At 37.1% G+C, this 19,416-nt stretch overlaps 3 protein-coding genes across 4 annotated transcripts; 1 reads left to right on the plus strand and 2 right to left on the minus strand.

Moving 5' to 3' along the window:
- Positions 1–2,711: 2,711 nt before the first annotated feature.
- On the minus strand, positions 2,712–5,350 carry LOC148174583 (serine protease snk-like). Its single transcript, XM_088036879.1, has 10 exons — positions 5,083–5,350; positions 4,687–4,843; positions 4,585–4,628; positions 4,182–4,244; positions 3,785–3,861; positions 3,708–3,717; positions 3,605–3,639; positions 3,452–3,561; positions 2,927–3,335; positions 2,712–2,879 (listed from the first exon to the last, which is right to left on the minus strand). Exons 1-10 carry the CDS (start codon positions 5,348–5,350, stop codon positions 2,712–2,714), a joined length of 1,341 nt encoding a protein of 446 aa, XP_087893005.1.
- A 527-nt stretch (positions 5,351–5,877) lies between these two features.
- Positions 5,878–11,147, plus strand: LOC148174584 (E3 ubiquitin-protein ligase TRIM45). Of its 2 annotated transcripts, none has more exons than XM_088035887.1 (7): positions 5,878–5,953; positions 6,295–6,625; positions 7,156–7,397; positions 7,447–7,650; positions 9,418–10,012; positions 10,456–10,703; positions 10,748–11,147. In XM_088035887.1, exons 2-7 carry the CDS (start codon positions 6,295–6,297, stop codon positions 11,003–11,005), a joined length of 1,878 nt encoding a protein of 625 aa, XP_087892013.1. In that variant the 5' UTR covers positions 5,878–5,953; the 3' UTR covers positions 11,006–11,147. The 2 variants fall into 2 exon arrangements, with proteins under 2 accessions (XP_087892013.1, XP_087892014.1); XM_088035888.1 differs by lacking the exon at positions 5,878–5,953 and adding an exon at positions 6,028–6,175 and having other exon boundaries at positions 6,230–6,625.
- Positions 11,148–12,285: 1,138 nt separating this feature from the next.
- LOC148174585 (putative multidrug resistance-associated protein lethal(2)03659) lies at positions 12,286–18,026 on the minus strand. Its single transcript, XM_088036691.1, has 9 exons — positions 17,886–18,026; positions 16,312–16,411; positions 16,031–16,261; positions 15,557–15,984; positions 14,145–15,510; positions 13,768–14,098; positions 13,570–13,720; positions 13,287–13,517; positions 12,286–13,239 (listed from the first exon to the last, which is right to left on the minus strand). The coding sequence occupies exons 2-9, from the start codon at positions 16,386–16,388 to the stop codon at positions 12,335–12,337; spliced, it is 3,720 nt and encodes a 1,239-aa protein (XP_087892817.1). The 5' UTR covers positions 16,389–16,411; positions 17,886–18,026; the 3' UTR covers positions 12,286–12,334.
- Positions 18,027–19,416: the final 1,390 nt, after the last annotated feature.

Raw genomic sequence — 19,416 nt, forward strand, 5'->3', positions numbered from 1 at the left:
AAAAATGTTTGACTTTTCTAAAAATTACCGAATTCTTGAAGTGAAATGTTGCCAGATTAATTTTGCGCTATTGAGCTTAATTTTAAAAGTGCAAAATAACGTTTTGCATCAACATTTAAGGCATTTAAAGACTGTAAGTATGTAAATGTCACCCAAAACATGAACTCTAGTAGAATTTTGAAACCCTTGAGTTCATTATAAGAAAAAATTTGTGCCATAATTAGCGCCCCTTTAAGTGGCTGTAGATTTTTAACGAAGCACTCAATAATTGAAAAAAAATAATTTAGCTACTAGTTATTATCTGAAGATTTACGTAGTGAATAGTTGGTCCGCCATTTTTTGAACACCTTTATAACTTTTAAGGAATTTATTCCTATGCATTTGGAAGAAGTGTCTTTTAAAACCAAAAATTATTTTGACGTGTTGTGTTTAAAATTCAAATTTTAAATGAATTGCAACTACACTGGGCGCAGTTGAAAATGCCACTTCACAATGTTACCAAACATCACAAATTTTCCAGCCAGATTTTTCATCACTATAATTATATTTTTCCTTTTCTTTATCTGTCAAATATCGAAAAAAATAATGAGATTGACTGGAATTTAACTATAATTGGTTGGAATTGGCGACAGAAGCGGAATATTATGGAAAAACTGGAATTATCTGGAATTTTCTAGAATTAATCGCATTTTTTGTAAATTTTGAGGGGGAATATTTTGTTTGGCAAAAACAAGTTTATTGCTCATGCTCTTACAATTTGGTGACAATACGACAAATTTGACAGTTCGTGCTTGACATGTGTTGAAAAAACTCCTTAGTGCCGAACGACTAATCACAGAGCCGCATTTTAAATTTGGCGCCTTCAAACAATTCTGTGCAGGAAAAATAGCTATTAGTATGGACAACAGTTCGAATTCGCTAATTCTTTGGTGTTTGTAAACTATAAAAAACGGAAACTGTTGAATACAGAGCTGACAACATCTAAAACGAAAAATCCCCTTTTAATCCAGTTTAGTACCATTGTGAATTTACCTCCGTCGCTAGTTGGTAGTTCAAAGAAACCTCCTCAGTATATTTCAACTTCAATAAAGACGCCGCATTTGTTATCAGAATCAAACAAGTCTTTTTATTAGCTTCGTTCCAGTGGTACCACCCAACTTCATTCAAAATGCGCAAAATATCTATCGACTACAAATAAAAAGTAAAAAAAATGAGCCGTTTTTCAACTCACAGTGTTCTCTAGAGTTTGCCCAATAACAACAATTCCGACAAAAGAGAGTGTAGCTGACAGAACTAAAAAAACGATGCGCCACAACTGATCGGCTAAAGACCCTGTAAACTTTTGAAAAATCAAAAAGATCTTAAAATCGGTATGTTACCGTAAAAGAAAAAATGACAATGCTGGTCAACATGAGAGTGCCCATATATTTGAAAAGTATAATAGAAAATTGAGCTTTAGCCAAAGCTCTCCTAGCGTATCTAAAAGTAAAGTTTGTCCTCGAAACATGAAAATTCTTACTTTATAACAAGAACGTGGCGGCTGGCGCAAAACCGCAACCTCTTTTTAATCTCCTGTTGGTACCTAAAATCGTCAAATTCGCCGTTTTCGTACCCAGCATTGATGGTACTAAAATGGTACATCAACATCCACTTTTGTAAATTTCCATATCCCACGCAGCACATGAGCAAGAATGATGGAGTCACCAGTGTTGTATAAACGGCCGGAAACAGACCGACTTTCAGGATTGAGTAGATAATTTGCCCCTGAAGCACACGAATGGTAATTTTTTGGCACCAACAACTTTAAATGGTACCCATTGTCCAAAATAAGTGTTTAGAATATTAACCACAAAGATCAAATCGTAGTCGCTATCTGTTGGTACTGCCAGTGCCACTCCTAAAAGCATTCCAATGGTAATTTCAACAAACATACACACAGTGATAACAAATTCCATTTTCCGAGCTTTCGTGAGAATTTCACGAGGTGCCTCGGTTATGTTCCCAATTTCGATCTTTCGATAACGAGTCGTTACGATATGGGCAAATGTTGGTTGGCACAGAATGCAGGTGGTGCACTAGAAAATTAAATTCGCAGAGAAAATATTTTTTGGGGACTCACATATAACGAGATACAGTCCGTAGTAGATATCGGTCCGTAGTTGATGATGTAGTTCCACTCAAACTTTGTCAAGAAGAGGTAGGCTTGCAATAAACTGAAATGTAGATAGAACATTTTTGTTAATAGCGTGAAGAGTTTTATGATTTTGAATTCAAAAATTTTGAGTGTCAGGAAATGTGGTATTGTCATAAATTTGTCTGAAAAAAATGGTACCAGTTTGGGAAAATCGTCTGAAATTAGTGCTTACCATCCATTTTTACTAGTTTTGTAAGAATCGGAGGCAGTAATGACATACTTTCGTAGAGTTAAAAAGACGAAAATCAATAAATCCTATGAATACTTCAAATTTACGTACAAAATGCAGTCATTAACGTTATCTGTAAGTGGATAAAATTACATTAAGTATTTTATTTGGAATTTTCTTGTTAAGCTCATTGTTCTTAATAACTTAAATCAACTAAATGAATCTAAAGATTTCTACATAAAAGATTGACCAAGAAAATTAAAAAAATGTAAGAAAAATAAAAATGTAAAACTGTAAAATTAAATAAAATAAAACTTTATTTGAAAATAGAAAAAAAACTACAAAAAATTATTCGTCATGCTCCCAAACAATTCTTTCAATCCACGGAAGATAAGCGGAAACACGCGTGTAAACACCCGCTGTGTCTTGGCCGCCACACGTCCGACCAAAAGATGTGACTCCAGCAACAATAAATTGTCTTCCAACGCGATAATGAAGAGGTCCTCCTGAATCTCCCTAAAACTCACACATCAAATTTAACACCACTAAGATCTCTTACCAACAGGACACGTGTCTTTTCCTTCAGAATCGCCAGCACAAAATTGAGTTTCGCTAATAATTCCCATATTAAATCTATGACTGCGAACTTTGTACCTTCTGTCACAAGTAGCATGGTCAAGAACTCTAAGAGTTGTCTTCATCAAGAGAGTACTTCTGGTTTCAGCAGCATCGACTTGTCCCCAACCTGCCACCTCTACACTGTTAGCAGGAAGATCTTCTTGCAGATGAAGACACGCTGGTCGGACAAAATCACTAAAAATAACTTTGTTTTTCATTTTAAACAGAGCGATGTCGTGGTAATGAGAGGAAGTCATGTAATCGCAGAGGACGTAGGCTTTTGTAATGGCGATATTTCGAGATTTGGGGTTTTGGAGATCTACGTCTCCAAGTCGGATCCATTTAGCTGGGCCTCTGTCAAAATAAAAAATACGCGTGTTTCAAAAAGTTTAAAGTGACAGAACACACTACAATGAGAGGAGCACAAAAAATAAAATTATTTTGTAACACGGTGTATTACTAAAACTTACAAATTTAAAGAATCTACACAATGCGCCGCGCTGAGGACAAAATGGCGACTAATAAGAGTTCCTCCACAGGTCCAGGTGATGTTGGATTCGTCTCCATAGCCTATGGCTGCCTACAAAACATTAAATTTTGGTTTTGTGGGACGGAAATCTTACCATATGAGGAAACTCGTGTGGTAACACTTTCTCGCCTTGAATAATAAAAAACTTGTCTCGTTTGGCGTATTCATTGCATTCTAAAAATATGAAATACACTCACGTTTAAAAATCTTGCATCCTCTTATAAAACTATGATAAATATAAAAATTTGAATATGTGCTTAATTGCACTTTAAACTTCATTCAATAAAACAAAAAATTCTTCGAAAGTCTTAATTTCTAAACTAAAATTTCTATTTATTTTAAAATTTTGCACTTTAGTACAGTTTAGAAATAATATTTTCTTCAAATTTCATTGTAATATCTTAAAAACTGAGAGAGATACGAATTTTAATAAAAAATGCTGAAAATATAATCTCTATTTTTTATTTTAAACTTTTGTACTTTGGCACAGTTTATGAACACTTTAAAAACTTCTTAAAAATTCATTGTTTTAACTTAACAACTAATAAAGATTTTAATAAAAAAATAAAGATTTTAAGAATTTTAATAAAAAAGTTTAAAGTCTGGGATTGTTCGTAAAATATTTTTTTTAAATCTTTATTTTTTTGTTCTAAAATTTTGCTCTTTAGCACAGTTATTGAATAGGTTAAAGGTAATAATCTCCCAAAATTTTATTGTAATAGCTTGGAACATACCTAATAACGATTCGAATTTTAATCAAAAAACATTAAAAATGTTTGGTTTCTTTTAAACAAAATTTTTTTAAAGTCTATTTTTGTTCTAAAATTTTGCACTTTGGCACAGTTAATGAACATTTTAGAAATAGTAATCTCCCTAAATTTTATTGACGTAACTTAAAAACTAACAAGATACAAATTTTAATAAAAAAGCGCTAAAAATATTTGGTTTTTTCCTATAATGAAATTTTCTAAAATCTTTATTTTTTCTTCTAAAATTTTGCACTTTGGCACACTTAATAAACACTTTAAAAATAGTAATTTTCACCAATTTCGTGGTCATAACTTGAAAACTAACAAAGATAAAAAAAATTTAAAAGTATTTGGTTTTTGGTGAAGGGCCTACAAGACTTTTTTACAGTATAAAAATAGAATTAGATCAATAAAAATCAGTTTTTACTTACTGTTTTGTGCAAGACCGCTTTTTAAAGATTTGATTTTTTGATAATCAAAGCAACGAAGAATTTCTGGGGTATTTTTGTCTCTGATGGATTTTTGCTTTTGAGGACTTATTTCGTTGGAGCATCGAGCTTCTTTATGGGTTGTACAAATATCCACTAATTAATTAAAATACTTTTAAATTAGTAAACAAAATTTGTAGCTTACAAATAAGATTTTAGAACAAGTTTTTGAACAGTCTTAAATTTTTATTTGTAGTGTAAAGTTAAAATTTTAAATTTTCTATTAAAGTCTATGAGTTTTAAAGCAATATAATAGTTTATTTATTAGTTTTTTTGAAACTTATTTGTAGGGCAAATTAATTTTAGTCAAAATTATTAATTATAGTCTAAATTACCTTCTTGTTCCAATGCTGGACAACATACCATCGGCTGTATTCCAATAAATCCACAAAATCCTGGACTTATATTTTGTCTAAGCAGGTCTTTAGCATACGGACAATCATCGATTTTAATGCATTTTCCATTTTGATATGTTGAGGGAACTATGCAAATATCACCTAACAAAGCTTCATCAGCAACAAATTTTAAAGTCGCTTTATCTTCCCATTGAATAGTAGTAATCAAACTCAACATAAAAATATAAAGCACAGAAGTAATAGACATTGTCACTCTGAACCTTTCACTGGTAAAGAAATGAAATAAAATTCTTAATTTATTATATAGAGGTAAATATATCTTTGTTTATGTGAACGATGAGTAACTACACATTTTTTAACCTTTACTTAATATTTGGTTTATTTGTGGAAACACACAAATTTAGTTTCATGTGAAAGATTAGTAGATTCATGGAAAAACCGGATCATAGTAATTTTAATATTTAAATAAATTACTTAAATATTTTAGGATGTGGTTACTAGAAATAAAGAAGAAAATGAAGATAGGAAAACTCCGATAAGATAGGAAATCCTGGTCATAGCCGTACAACAATTTTCACCACAAATAACCCATTTTCTCCCATTGTTTATCTTTCGGCGCGCCACAAAAAAATCAAAGCCATTTCCACGCCAAAAACATGGCAGAATTCCGTCCGACATTCTTTTTCCAACGAGCGCGTATATCACTCCCGTGTTAAATTATGTCTACATCCACAACACCGAAGGAAAATAAATATAAACGCTACATCAGTCTGTGTTGAAGTGGCGAAGCGTCGAGACGCCCGGCGTCACGAGATATTTGTGAGGCGTAGCAATTCGCGTTTTAGCAAAGGTAAGAAGAAAGTGTGCCTCAACAAGTGACTAAATATTGGAATTTGTTTATTTTTTTGTGTGGGATTATTTTTAAACACCCCTTTAATGAGGTCAAGTTCGAACGGTTGGGGTTCGCCCCATAAACTATAAACGGTATTTAAGCCTGACAGTAAATTATGGGGCGCAGATGTTCAGTCGCTTTCGCAAATGAGGCGCGAAGTCACTAAAATGCGGCTTTTCGGTACTTAAGTTCGATACATACAAGTCAACCCTCTATCAATAATTCTATTTGTAGAGTAAGTGCGAGCTAGAAATAGTCCCGCGTCATTCGTTGCGTTTTTCTGCACAATTCTTTCTAAGATGGAGATAGACAGAATGTCGTATATCTTCGGGAGTTTTACCCGCCGCCGCCAAAGCCAGGAAGTCACCTCGACGAAGAGAAAGTCCATCCAGCCGCTGAAAATCATCCACGACCGCTCCAAATCCACGCCGCACGCCTCCAAGAAGCCATCATCAACTCCACGCGCTAAAAGCATGAGCGACTTTGTTGTGGACGAGGGAAAATTCAAGTGTCCAATGTGCAGACGGCGCTTCGTCGAGCCCAAAGTTCTTCCGTGTCTGCACACTCTTTGTCTGCGGTGTCTGGAAGAACTGGAAGCCAACGACTTCTGGTGCGACGAAGAATCGGACGGTGAGGGAAATTAGTTACAATTAGTTTTAACGGGATTGTTTCCGCGGAAGCTATATTAAGATCTATCGATTTCGCGGTAATGAGATTTGGGGAATTGTTTGGCTTCGGTGCGCCGGAAATTGAGGGAATTTATGAGTTGTCGATTTAAATATGCACCGGGAAGAGGCGTTTTCGTGTTTACTTTTTGGATGTAAAATCTTACATAACAGATAATTTGGCTCAGGATGTTGGAACATTTAATTGAAACAGACGGCGAACTGTGAAAATCGGGGGCATTTATTTTGATGCACTTTTTGAAACAGCAATAATTAAAGGTGGACTAAGTCGAGCTGTCCGCCCTTGCTGTGTTGACAAAAGTTCCGAAATTTAATTGAAGTTGTCGTCTTGGGAAGACTAATAATTTTGAACTGAAAATAGAAGCGGAATTATATTGTCAAATTCCTGTTGTTTCTAATCTGACGACAATAAAGAAGTACAATTTTTTTATAAGTAACGTTGGCATTCTTTGCATCCCCTGAAAATCCCCCCAGACGCCTCCGAATCACGCAAGGGCTCGAATTCCGGCGGCTCAGGCTACGCCAGCGACAAAACCACCCTCGCCAGCTCTTCGAAGCGGATTAGCTGCCCCACGTGTGGCACCCGAGCGGAAGTTCCGTCCGGAGGAGTGTCCTGCTTCCCCCCCAACTATCTCCTCCAAAACCGCATGATTCTGGCCACACTTAACGCTCCCAACACTCATCTACTCTGCGATCTCTGTTCCTCCGAGATTTCGGTCAGTCATGTCTTCGGTTCTCGACTTGTTCATCTCGAAATGTTCACAGGCGACCGCCAGATGCATGGATTGTGCAGTTAGTTTTTGCAGCGAGTGCGAAGAGACGCATTTGCGGCAGAAAGCGGCGGCGGGACACGAAGTGTTGTCTCTGGAGGCGGCCCGAAAGAAAGGCATCACGATGGTGCGGCGGCAGATCATGTGCGTGGAGCATCCAGAGGCGGAGTTGGAGTTGTTCTGTTCCGCGTGTTGTCAGGTAAAAAGAGATTGTTTCTTTATTAGAGATTTGATTAATTGCCTCGAAAGCTGCGGAGACAGATGGTATTAATCAAACGCATGTTTAACACACGACTTGTCATATTCATAAACAGACGAAATCGTGCAGAGCATTTCATTTACATAGCTGGAATTACTCGAAAGACGGCTAACACAAACATGGAGAGGCGGTTGTAACATCCAAAAATACATAGAAATAGTTTTTTATGTCGTCTGCTACAGTTTCTTCGCAAAAATTCGGCTTGAACTTGATTGCTCAATAAAAATATTTATACGACCCCATATATCTCTTAAGGAAACGGTCTTCCTCGCCGTTTATTTGTCGGAACATAAATAAATATAAAGTAAATAAGTCCCTGAATAGGTACTGGTCTAAGATTTAAGATTCCTTTGAGACGCTGTTATTTACACATCTGGATTTCAAGCATTGTTTAAAGAACGTGGATGCCGACACCTTTGATATTTTAAACTTGTCTAAGTGACACTCATTAGAGAGCATTACTTCTAATTTAAAAGTAATCATTGACATTCTAAATAGCGACAAATAAAACAAGAAGAAACGCCATCGCCAGCTGGAGCATTCTACTGATGTTGAAACTGTCGAAGCTATAAAATTTGGTGGAATTTTTGGCATTTTGAGTTCGAGCCACAAAATAAAAAATTCTAAAATTCGTATTTTTTGCTCTACGATTTTGCAATTTGGTACACTTAATAAATGCCTTTAAAGAAAAAAGTTTGTTAAATTTCATTTTATTACGTTAAAACTGCAAAAATTATACGATTTAGTGGAATTTTTGACATTTAAAGTTTGAGCCACAAAATAAAAAATTCTAAAATTTGTATTTTTGCTTTACGATTTTGCAATTTGGCATACTTAATAAATCTCTTTAGAGGAAAACATTTAGCGAATTTCATTTCTTTGACGTTAAAACTGCCAAAGTTACAAAATTTAGTGGAATTTTTGGCATTTAGGGTTTGAGCCACAAAATAAAAAATTCTAAAATTCGAATTTTTTGCTCTACGATTTTGCAATTTGGTACACTTAATAAATGTCTTTAAAGGAAAAAGTGCGTCAAATTTCATTTTATTACCGTTAAAACTGTAGAAATTATACGATTTATTGTAATTTTTGCCATTTAGAGTTCGTCTCACAAAATAAAAATTTTTAAAATTTGTATTTTTTGCTCTACAACTTTGCAATTTGGTACACTTAATAAATGCATTTAGAGGAAAACTTCTGTCAAATTTTATTTCTTTGACGTTAAAACTGTCAGCTGGAGCCTTCAAAATCGTTCACAGCACTGGACAACTTGCCAAACGGCCAATAAATCCGATAGTTAGGTTTAACGATGTTGTATTTCGATGTCGAAGTCTTTACGTTAAAAATCCAGGAAAACGTCGAATCTTTACGACCGTATCGTTGCCAAAGTTGAAATCTAAAAAAAGAAGCACCGAGCTGTCTGTAGAATCATCACACATCAAAGTTGTATCCACAACAAATCAGTATTTTTATATTTATGTTTGAGGAGATACGCGGCTTAAAAATACATCGTTAGTGTCCGAAATAAATTCAGTTGAGATGATCCACTTGAAGAGGGCTATTTTTGAAAGCGAATTTTCAATAAATCCGTATTGAAATTGGTAGGAAAGTGTTGAGACATGTGGCGGTAATCAGTTGCATTTAACACATGGCTTGTCATATTCCTAAGTAGTTGAGAGCACTCTGAATAATTTTTCGTCTCTTCAGGTCATCTGCAAGGAGTGTAGTTCCGCCGCCCACAAAGGCCACTCTTCCGAGCCCGTCTCCAGAGCCCTAAAGTCGCACCTCACCGACCTCCGCATAGCATCAGAAAGAGCAAAATCCATCGCCGAGCAATCCGCTCTCGCCGCCAACCGCCTACACGCCGCCTCCAAGCAGCTGGAGTCTCACTGCGGCAAAATCCAAACCGAAATCGAGGAATTCATCGAAAACTACATCCGTTCCGTCGAAGACCACCGAAAGAATCTCCTCCAGCAAGTCCACCAGGCCAAAGCAGAAAAACTCCAAGAAATCGGGAAGAGGAAGCTGGCGCTCCATAAGAAAGTCCGCGAGGCGAGAGACGTCGCGTTTTTCCTAGACGAACTGTTGAGTGACGGCACCGACGTGGAAGTAATGAGTTTTTTAAAACCGGTGATGAACAAAATGAACAAGTGCTCAAAGAGTGAAGTTGGGGGTGTAAATCTGGGGGGCAGTTTGCTGTTTTTGAAGGAGGAGGTCGTGCAAGGAAGGCAAGGGTGTACGCTGTATGGGGTGGTGACGACGCTGATGGTGGCGCCGGAAGAATGCGTCGTTCTTGCAGAAGGTAAAGCTTGATTTACGATGCAGACAATTACATAGTAGGAAGAATGTTTCCGCATCGAAATAACTGGTTTTAATGGGCAAAAAACTCCGGGATTTCCTGAATGTTGACGGATAATTTCTCAAGTTGCCATGTCGGGTTTTAAAAGACGTCGCGACGAATTAGTCGCCGTGTCAAAACATGAGTACGTTACATTTCTTGTGGTTATTTTGGGACGAGTGGAAGGAAAACGAGACGGTAATGATAAATATTGATGTATTTATATAATCGCCGAACCGAGCCAAGACTAAACACGATCGAGATTGCTAATTGATCAAATTAAACAGATTTTGCTTAAGTTTGGTTCATTTTTTTTATTTTTTTTTATTTAAAACTGGTGGATGCGCCGGGAAAAATCCTGAAAGTAGAGATTAAACACTTTTACTTCTCTGTTTACAATTCTTTAGGTCTGGGCCACCTCCGCGTCGGCAAGCCCATCGAAATCCGCTTAGAAACCCGCGACAAGAACTCCATCAAACTCGACCGCGGCGGCGAGCAGATCTCTGCAGACATCCACTACAGAGACGCAGGAGTCTCCAAGTACCTTCCTGTGGATATTGAAGACCACCGAGATGGCACCTATACCATCGCTTTTGTACCTGACGTCGCCGGAAAACTCGCGCTTAACATTACCATCAAAGGACACCCAATCAAAGTAAAGACGGTCTAGTTTTGACATAACCACAGGTGTTTTTGCAGGATAGTCCTTTCCCTTTGACTGTTCGCTCGTTGAAACCTCATCAAGGAAATTTCCATTGTTGTAGCTTCTGTTCTAGTGGAGGGAGCAAAGAGGCTACTTGTGGATGTGGAGGGAAAATGCCTGGAGGGTATAAAGGGTGTGGACATGGACATGAAGGGCATCCCGGGAGGAGACACTGGTCGTGTTGCGGGAATGTTTTGGAGCATTCTGAGTGCACGAAGTTTAGTGGGCACTCGCACTATCAGTTTACTTTGTAGAAGAGAAATTGGGAGTGCGTTCATTCCGCGACTAAAGACTAAGCAATGGAAGTACAAATTGTTTATTTTATCTGGTAGATTAAACTTCAATTGTGTAAAAATGATGCAAATGTTGTTTCAATAAAATGATCTTTTTATCGTGGGTGGTCGAATTTGATTCAAACCAGTCACAGGTAAGTATGAAATAAAAATACTTTTAATACTACTGCTCCAGCTGTTATTAAAAGAACACTATAAAATATATGAGTAAATGAATAACGCCGGATGATGTTAAATTTAAACTTCTGTTTTGTTTGTTTTATAATCCTACAATCAATAAAGAGATGCAGTTGGATTATTTCTTTAATCATTTTAAACCGCGGAGATGATTTATTACAGCAACGACTGTTAAAACAAAAGTTTGGTTGTATGTATTATGAATGTAAAATGAGTGAAAACTAGAAAAAATGTAACTTCATAAATTCTTTTGACTCGAAGATTTCTGAGTTTTATTTCTTTTGATTTTTTTTTATAAAATTTTGTAGAATATTTTGCTTTTTGTGTTTGTCCTGTAAAATAAAAAATTCCAAAATTCGTGTTTTGCTCTACGATTTTGTAAATTCGTACACTTAATAAAGAACAGTTTGTCAAATTTCATTATGTTCGCGCTTAAACTGTGAAAGTTATAAAATTTTATGGATTATTTTGCAGTTTGAGTTCGTCCTATCAAAAAAAATTTTCAAAATTTGTATTTCTGCTTAATAATTTTGCCTTTTGATACATTTAATAAATGCCTTTAAAGGAAAAAGTTTCACAATTTTTTTTTTGTGACATTAAGACTGGGGACGTTATAACATTTTGTAGAATATTTTACATTTTGAGTTTGACCCATAAAATAATAAATTCCAAAATTCGTATTTATTGTTCTACAGTTTCGTAATTTGGTACACTTAATAAGTGCCTTTAGAAGAAAAAGTTTGCCAAATTGTATTTCTTTGACGTTAAAACTAGAACTTATTATATATATATATATATATATATATATTATTATATATTATTTTATGAAATATATTGCATTTTGCAATTCGGTTATAAATGTGTCTAATAGAAATAGTCCGCCAAATTTCATTTTTTGACGCAAACACTAGAATTTATAAAATTTTGCGAAATATTTTGAATTTTGAGTTCGTCTTACAAAATTCTGTGGTAAAATTTGTTCTTTTTGTTTTACAATTTTGCAATTTTGTACACTTAACTGTTAATTTTGATTCTTTGAAAACTTTAGAAAGAAAAAGAACAGAAAATTTATGAAACTTTATTTGCTGTTTTTAACTACATTTCCTCTTAAAACTAACTTAACAAATTCGCTTGTGCGATCATCTTATAGAAAAATCCTTGCTTATCACCAAGCAGCTCATCCGGCTTACCAAACTCCACAATCTTCCCCTTGTCAACAACCATCACCTTATCGGAGTAAATCACCGTGTGCAGTCTATGCGCAATCGTCAAAACGGTGCAATTCTCAAAACTCTCCTTGATGGTATTATAGATCATCACATCAGTATCTGGATCGACATTCGCAGTAGCCTCATCCAGAATAATAATTTTGCATTTACTAATCACAGCTCTTGCCAGACAAAGCAGTTGTTTCTGTCCAGAACTAAAACTAGAGCCGCTGTCAGTGATGTGGTAGTCCAGACTCGGAATCAAACTCTTCAAATGCGTCGTATTGATAGCTTTCCAGATTTCCTCGTCGGTGCAAATTCCCGTGGGATCGATGTTACTGCGAATTGTCCCGGTAAACAAAATGGGGTCCTGAGGGATAATCGCAATGTTGGATCTTAACAAGTGGAGCGACAGGGTTCTGATGTCGACATCGTCGATTTTGATTGTTCCTTCGTATTCGTAGAGGCGGAACAGGACGGAAATCAGAGAGGATTTTCCGGCGCCTGTCCGACCAACGACGCCGATTTTTTCCCGCGGGTTGATAGTAAAGTTGAGGTTCTTCAAGACGTACTCTTTTGATTTTCCGTACGTCAAGTTGAGGTTTTCGTAGGTAATTTTTCCTTCTTTGGGCCACTTTTCCAGGACGCGCCCGGTTTGATTCTCTTGGTCTACAGTGGTGTACTCCAGAACTCTCTCCACGGAGGTCATTTGGTTCTCCAGTTCCGCCCACTGTCGGACTCCCCATTGGAGCATCCCAGTAAAACCGAGGGCTTGGGTGATGGCCAATCCAACGTCTCCGGCTAAAGTATCTAAAAGAACAACTCTTGCGAGTCATCTTAAAAGAATCTGGTCTTACCTTTGCCTGTTCGAACGAATCTGGTGACTATGGCTATAATGAAGAGGTTGCACAACATGTCCAAGAAGTAGGCAAAAGCTCTCGAGGAGCACTGGAGCATGTAGAACGCTGAGGTGTACAAGTCTTGGTGTCGATCGAACTCGTCTTTGAGAATCTCCTGGGTGCCGTAGGCTCTGATCGTAGTGAGGCCCTCCAAGGAGGCGTTGATGTGGCCAACCATGGGACTCCGAGCTAAAGACAATTAACATATAGAACGACTCCAAAGGAGCTAAGAAATTCGTACTGGCAGCATCCAGACGCTTCAAACTTCTTCCAGTTGGCAGGTACCATCTCTGCAGGAAGAACATCAACGCGAAGACCACAAGAGCGGGGAAAATAAAGGTCCACTTAACCAGGAGGATAAGTACCAACATTCCGCTAATCCTGAAGACAAACTACCAAAAAAATATCCATAAAAATACCCATCAGGTTTTGTACTTACACTCAAGCACTCGTACAAGTTCAAAGGTAAAGTTTCGTCAATCAGCGCAAGATCCTTCGAGAACCGATTAAGAATGTTACCAATGTAGTGCAAATCAAAGAACTTCATCGTCGCGTGGATCACAGAAAAAGTCATGGCTTTGTGCACTCCAACCGAAGCCTTTCCGGCGACGCTAAAATGAGCAAAAGCTCGGAAAAGAACAAGAGCCGTGGAGCTAACAATCGCCAAAGTGTACATGGACATTGCCTTCGAGTTCTGAGCCTCCAAGTCAACGGTGGAGTTCCCGGAAGAGTTGAACTTGCGCTCAGAGATGTTTTGTTGGATGTTGGTCCTGTCACGGTAGAAATAATTGCAAGTTTTGTTCCAAAGAAACTTACCACACGGTCACGACCTTCTGGGAGTAGCTCGTCATAAATTGCGCCGCTACGAACACCACCATCAGCGGGATTAAAATCAGCAACCCGCCCCCAAACTTGGAGTAATTTCCATAGACTTTAAAGGCGACACGCCCTTCTTTCTTTTTCTCGTGGTAGATATTTTTGGGAGGCTCCGTCGTCAACAACGGCGTCTCTTCGTCTTGATAGAGATGATCGATAATGTCGGTATCGTCAACTTTGTCGTTTTCCCGCACCAGGTCTTCCATCTCTTCGTCTGGAATCTCGGAGGGTTTCATGCAGGATTTGACCGTCCCGTGCTCCATGAGAATAATGTTGTCGGCTTCTTTGAGTTGTTGCTCGTTGTGGGAGATCATAACGACGATTTTCTCCTGGAGGAAGTTCTTGATACACTCAGTGAAGACAAATTTCTGGACCTGGGTGTCCAGGGAGGACAAACAGTTGTCGATGAGGTAAATATCGCTGTCGCAGTACACAGCTCGGGCTAAGTTAATCCTCGACTGTTGTCCCTTGCTGAGGTTCATGCCGCGGTCATCGACGATCGTCTCGTCGCCTTTTTCAAACGTGTCGATGTCGAGTTCCAGAGCGCATACTTCTAACACCTTCTTGTATCTTGTTTGGTCGTACTTTTGACCGAAGAGAATGTTCTGTTTGATGGAGGAAGGAAAGAGCCACGGTTCTTCAGATGCGTACGACAGACTTCCTTTTACTATGAGTTTTCCTTTAGAGATAGGGTAGTCTTCGAGGATGGTCTTCAACAGCGAGCTTTTACCTCCTCCAAGTCGCCCGATCACGAAATTCAACCCCGTGTCGATCTTCAGAGAGACGTCGTGGAGGATGGAAGTCTCGTTCATACTCACGGCGATGTTTTCCATTTCAACGGAGGGTTTGGGAGTGGGTGCCCGAACACATTTGTTTTGTTCTTTTGCTAGGAGGACCTTCCGGATGCGGCGGAGGGAGGCTACCAATTCCGCCGACTGGGAGATTCCGATGGGCATGGATACCATCACCACGGATCGCAACATGTTCAGACAATTCCAAATGAAGAACGAGACTTCAGCGGTGAAGTGGTTACCCATATGGGTGTACGTCATGACGATGATGTAAAGAGTGAGGCTGATGACCAGTCCGCCTATAATAAGAGACGTGGCTTTGGTCCAGTAGATGAGTCGAATCTTGCTCATTTCTTTCTTGCGGGCTTCGGAGATTTTGTTGCCAAGGAAGGTCTCCCACGCGTACATTTTAATGATTTTGATTACTGAAATCGTCTCTTGGGTCATTTGGAGGCGGTGGTCGGTGACTTTGCTGGCTTTGAGGCGAAGACTCGACGTGATTTTGCCCAAAAAAACTGCAAACGAAATAATAGTGAAGGTACCGAAGCAGTAGCACCTCACCTTGGAGCGGGATAATCAGCACCATGAAGAGGGTGCCCGCCAACGCCGCCATGCCCACTCTGGAGTACATGAGCGCAGAGGTCACCACAATTAAAATGAGTCCAATCCACAAGTCATTCAAGAAGATGATGGCGGTCTCTATAACTGCCACGTCTTTGGAGATGAGCGTGACAACTTTCCCCACGCCGATCTCGGACAACGTCGTCGCCGGCAGTTTTAAAGACTTGCGGTAGATCAAAGAGCAGAGAGCCGTTTTGATTCGAATTCCCAGTTCCGTGATCCAAAACATGTAATTATGGGAGTAGGTGCAGTTGACGATGTTCAATCCAACGACCACCACGGCATAGTAAATGGCGTCCAGTTGCGTGAGTTTGCTGTTGGCGGTGAAGTACGAAACTAACCGTCCAAGAGCTTTGGGATGTATCAACCTGCAAAGTTAACATGAAAGGAAGTTAAATTGTCAGTGAGGATTACACCATGATGAGCTTCATCACGAGTTGGACGGCTCCCAAGAGAAGGTAGTACCACCCATAGCAAGTCCATAGAAGCCGCCACATCGAAGGATTTTCCTTTTTCATTTCTTTGTTCCATTCTTTTTCGATTTTGTTTCCTAGTTTAGTCGAGCGGAACTTCCGGGGTACTTCGTATATATCATCTTCGGTGAAATCCCTCTTGAAGCCTTTATTGAGGAGACCCAACGTGAAGCTAGAAAGTGGAACAAATAGAAAATTAAAAGCGTGGCGGGAAATACTTACAAGAACGTTACTAATGAGAGAAAATTGGCTTTTTCTTTAGGGTTAACCTTCTTTATAGCTTCACCACCATGATACATTGTTAAAGCACCGCTTATACGAGCTAAAATTACATTGACACGTTTGCGAAATTATCTAATCTGAGGAGAATGAGATTCTTTTGAGATAGGTGTTTGGAAAAAGGGAAATCGGCCACATTGCTACACAATCGTTTGATTTCTAGATAAAATAATGTGAAGGTACGGCAACGAGATATGTTTTGATGATCGTGGATAAATACGATAGAGCTGGGATAACTGGTTTGCGCAATAGACAAATATTTGCTCGAATTTACTAAGCTGGGGATACGCTGATGTATGTATTGACATATAAACGCAGGTCGAACATAATAGAAATGAAACGACTCGTGAGAATTCCATCGTTTACTCAAGATGTGTGATAATGGCGACAAATAAAGAATGTCCCATCTTTTTAGATAAGTTTGAGTTTTAGGAATTAAAAAAATCGATCAAAAATTACGATTATTTTGATGAAATTTTACTATAGACACTCATTTTTTTCTTATCAATTGACAATGATTTTCTCTTTCAACAAGTGGATTTTGATCAATAAATTACACTAGTCGACAAATTTTTTAGCTGTGGAAAATTATTTCTGAAGAAGAATTTTCTTCTGATTCTAAATCTGAAGCCCGTTTTGCTGTATCAGCTCAGGACTCAGAGATATTGATAAAATGAGTTTTTTTGAGGCCTCCGCGTTCGCTTTCGCTTATTTTTCAATTTTGTTTAACAATTTGCAAAATTATAAAGCTCTGTAATATATTTTTGGAAAGGTAATTAAATAAGCTTTAAAACGACCTATAAAAGTCGCCGAAAGAGTTAGTTTTCGCTGAGATGCTTGAGAAAAACTGTAGAAAATTTCGAAAAAATGAACAATTTCTAAAAGATTTGTGACACTTTTTAAAGAACTTCTAAATTTGAAATTTGATTATTTACTGCGATACGTCATTGTAAAGGTTGAGATCTCTGCTTTCTAGAACGCAAAGATTTTATCTCTTGCCGTTTTGAAGTTACGTGACAATTAAAATTGTCAAAAAAAAAAAATTTTTGAAAAATGTTTTTTTGGGGACTGCAAGCAATGCATTTGTCGAAGCGTCAAAAAGGCAACATTTGAATGTTTTTAATGATGCATTTCAATAAAAAATCGATGTAATAATTCTTGAGTTGCAAAATTGTGTACAAAAATCACAAAAATGGCGTTTTGATTTTTGGGACATGAGATCAGTTTTTCTTAAATATCATGTTAAGTACTTACAATAGCATTAAGTTTATAGGTCGTTGAAAAGCTTATTGAATTAGCTTTCCAAAACACTGTCAAGCAATTCCATAACTTTGAAAATTTTCAAGAAAAAGTAAAGGAAATAAATTTTTGTACAGTAAAGCCTAAAAAAATAAATTTTCAAAAATGTCATTAAATTCGGACCTGATAGTGTGAAGTAAACGGACTAATCTATGACAGTTTTCTACAGATAATGAGTTTCTAAAAATTCGTGTTGTGGTTCACCACTTTTAACTTACTCAGTAGCGCACCGTCTCACAATTAAAACAAAACTAATCTCCACCTAGCACTTATTGAAATTTCAATTAAATCACTACTAAAATTACCAATCAACAAGGTGTGTGGCCAACAATAAACTCCGCGCACGCAGATTTTCCATCATCTAATAGTCAAAACAATAAAGCTATGCAGTCCATACTTAGTTTCCCAAACCGCAGAGGAAATTGCACCTTGTTAACAATAATAAACAATACTACGATTTGCATTTTGACATAAAAAATTCAATGATTAAGATTCCGAAGCATCCTCGCCAGCTATAAATTAGGATAACACGTACCGACAAGGAAACAATATTCATACTTGATAAATATGTAGCGTGGCGCTAATATAAGAAGAAGTGGAAATGCAAAAATTGTTGATTTAGGTGCTACGATTACATTTAGAAAAATTTTGCATTGTGCATGAGTGAAATAAATAGTAGAGTTCTTTGTGATGGGTACATTAGAATGCGGGACTTGTTGCTAAAGAAAAATGTTGAGGCTGGCTCGGAATTGATAGAATGAAGTCTTAGATTCTCAAAAAAAAATTGCTCATTATTGATTAACTCCAATATCGGAACAATTTTAGTAATTCTCCCGTATAATTATAAATTATTATTGTACAAAATGCTGATATTTCAAAATTATAAGAAACTTAATGCAGCACTAACACGCCACTCATCTTCTTTCACACAAAATGGCTGTGAACTATTTAATATTATTATTAAGTTGGGTAAAATACTTAATTTTCTCTTGGCAAGTAATCAATTGAAAGGCCGCTAGAAGCAATTGACCTTTTTAGCGGTTGCTCACGATTATCAACCTCGCCAATCATCGCAGTGTACTGTTGGTTGCGTTTATTCGAATAAATAGCGATTTTGCGAGGACTCTGCTACGAGAGAAATGTTAAAATATTTTGGGCTTTTATTCGAATTTTAGCTTCATATAAAATGAAATTTTTTATTTTGTGAGGAGATAGTTTTAATAATTTAATTTTCGGATTTGGTGTTTTAAATAATTGAACATTTAATGGTTTGTCTTAAAAATAAAAAAATCTAAATATGTACTGTGTTTCTTGCCCAACACTTTTCTAATTTAGAATAGTTGATTAACTAGTCAAAAGAAGTAAAACTTTCAAATTTTACTGTATTTAGTTTAAAACTGTCAAAGTTATCGACTTTAATTGAAAATGGTGTACATTTTTGGTTCGTCTTCAAAATAAAAAATTCTAAAAACTGTGATTCTGTCCGACAAATTTCTAATTCAGAACATTTAGTTAATTAGTCCAAATTTTACTGTTATCGGTTTAAAACTGTAAGAGTTATGAAGCTTAATTGAAAAGAGGGGACATTTCTGGTTCGACCTCACAATAAAAATTTCTAAAAACTGTGTTTCTTGTCCAACAATTTTGTAATTTAGATCAATTGATTGACTAGTCAAAAAAAATAAAATTTCAAAATTTTACTGTATTCGGTTTAAAACTGTCAAAGTTATCGAGTTTAATCGTCTAGAC

The sequence above is a fragment of the Gnatocerus cornutus genome, chromosome 5, assembly GCF_029298725.1.
Source record: "Gnatocerus cornutus isolate USDA-ARS CGAHR chromosome 5, icGnaCorn1.1, whole genome shotgun sequence".
Taxonomy (NCBI): Eukaryota; Metazoa; Arthropoda; class Insecta; order Coleoptera; family Tenebrionidae; genus Gnatocerus; species Gnatocerus cornutus.

Bases quoted from the DNA above. Each gene is read 5' to 3' on its own strand.
- LOC148174583 (XM_088036879.1), bottom strand. From the start codon at position 5,350: ATGTCTATTACTTCTGTGCTTTATATTTTTATGTTGAGTTTGATTACT. The intron at 4,245-4,584 runs GTTAGTTTTCAA...AATCGTTATTAG, and splicing joins TTTAAATTTTTTTTATCTTT to GTATGTTCCAAGCTATTACA. The intron at 3,562-3,604 runs GTAAGATTTCCG...AATGTTTTGTAG, and splicing joins CACACGAGTTTCCTCATATG to GCAGCCATAGGCTATGGAGA.
- LOC148174585 (XM_088036691.1), bottom strand. From the start codon at position 16,388: ATGTATCATGGTGGTGAAGCTATAAAGAAGGTTAACCCTAAAGAAAAA. The intron at 16,262-16,311 runs GTAAGTATTTCC...TCCACTTTCTAG, and splicing joins CTCTCATTAGTAACGTTCTT to CTTCACGTTGGGTCTCCTCA. The intron at 14,099-14,144 runs GTAAGTTTCTTT...CTACCGTGACAG, and splicing joins CAGAAGGTCGTGACCGTGTG to GACCAACATCCAACAAAACA.
- LOC148174584 (XM_088035887.1), top strand. From the start codon at position 6,295: ATGGAGATAGACAGAATGTCGTATATCTTCGGGAGTTTTACCCGCCGC. The intron at 7,651-9,417 runs GTAAAAAGAGAT...TCGTCTCTTCAG, and splicing joins TCTGTTCCGCGTGTTGTCAG to GTCATCTGCAAGGAGTGTAG. The intron at 10,013-10,455 runs GTAAAGCTTGAT...ACAATTCTTTAG, and splicing joins ATGCGTCGTTCTTGCAGAAG to GTCTGGGCCACCTCCGCGTC.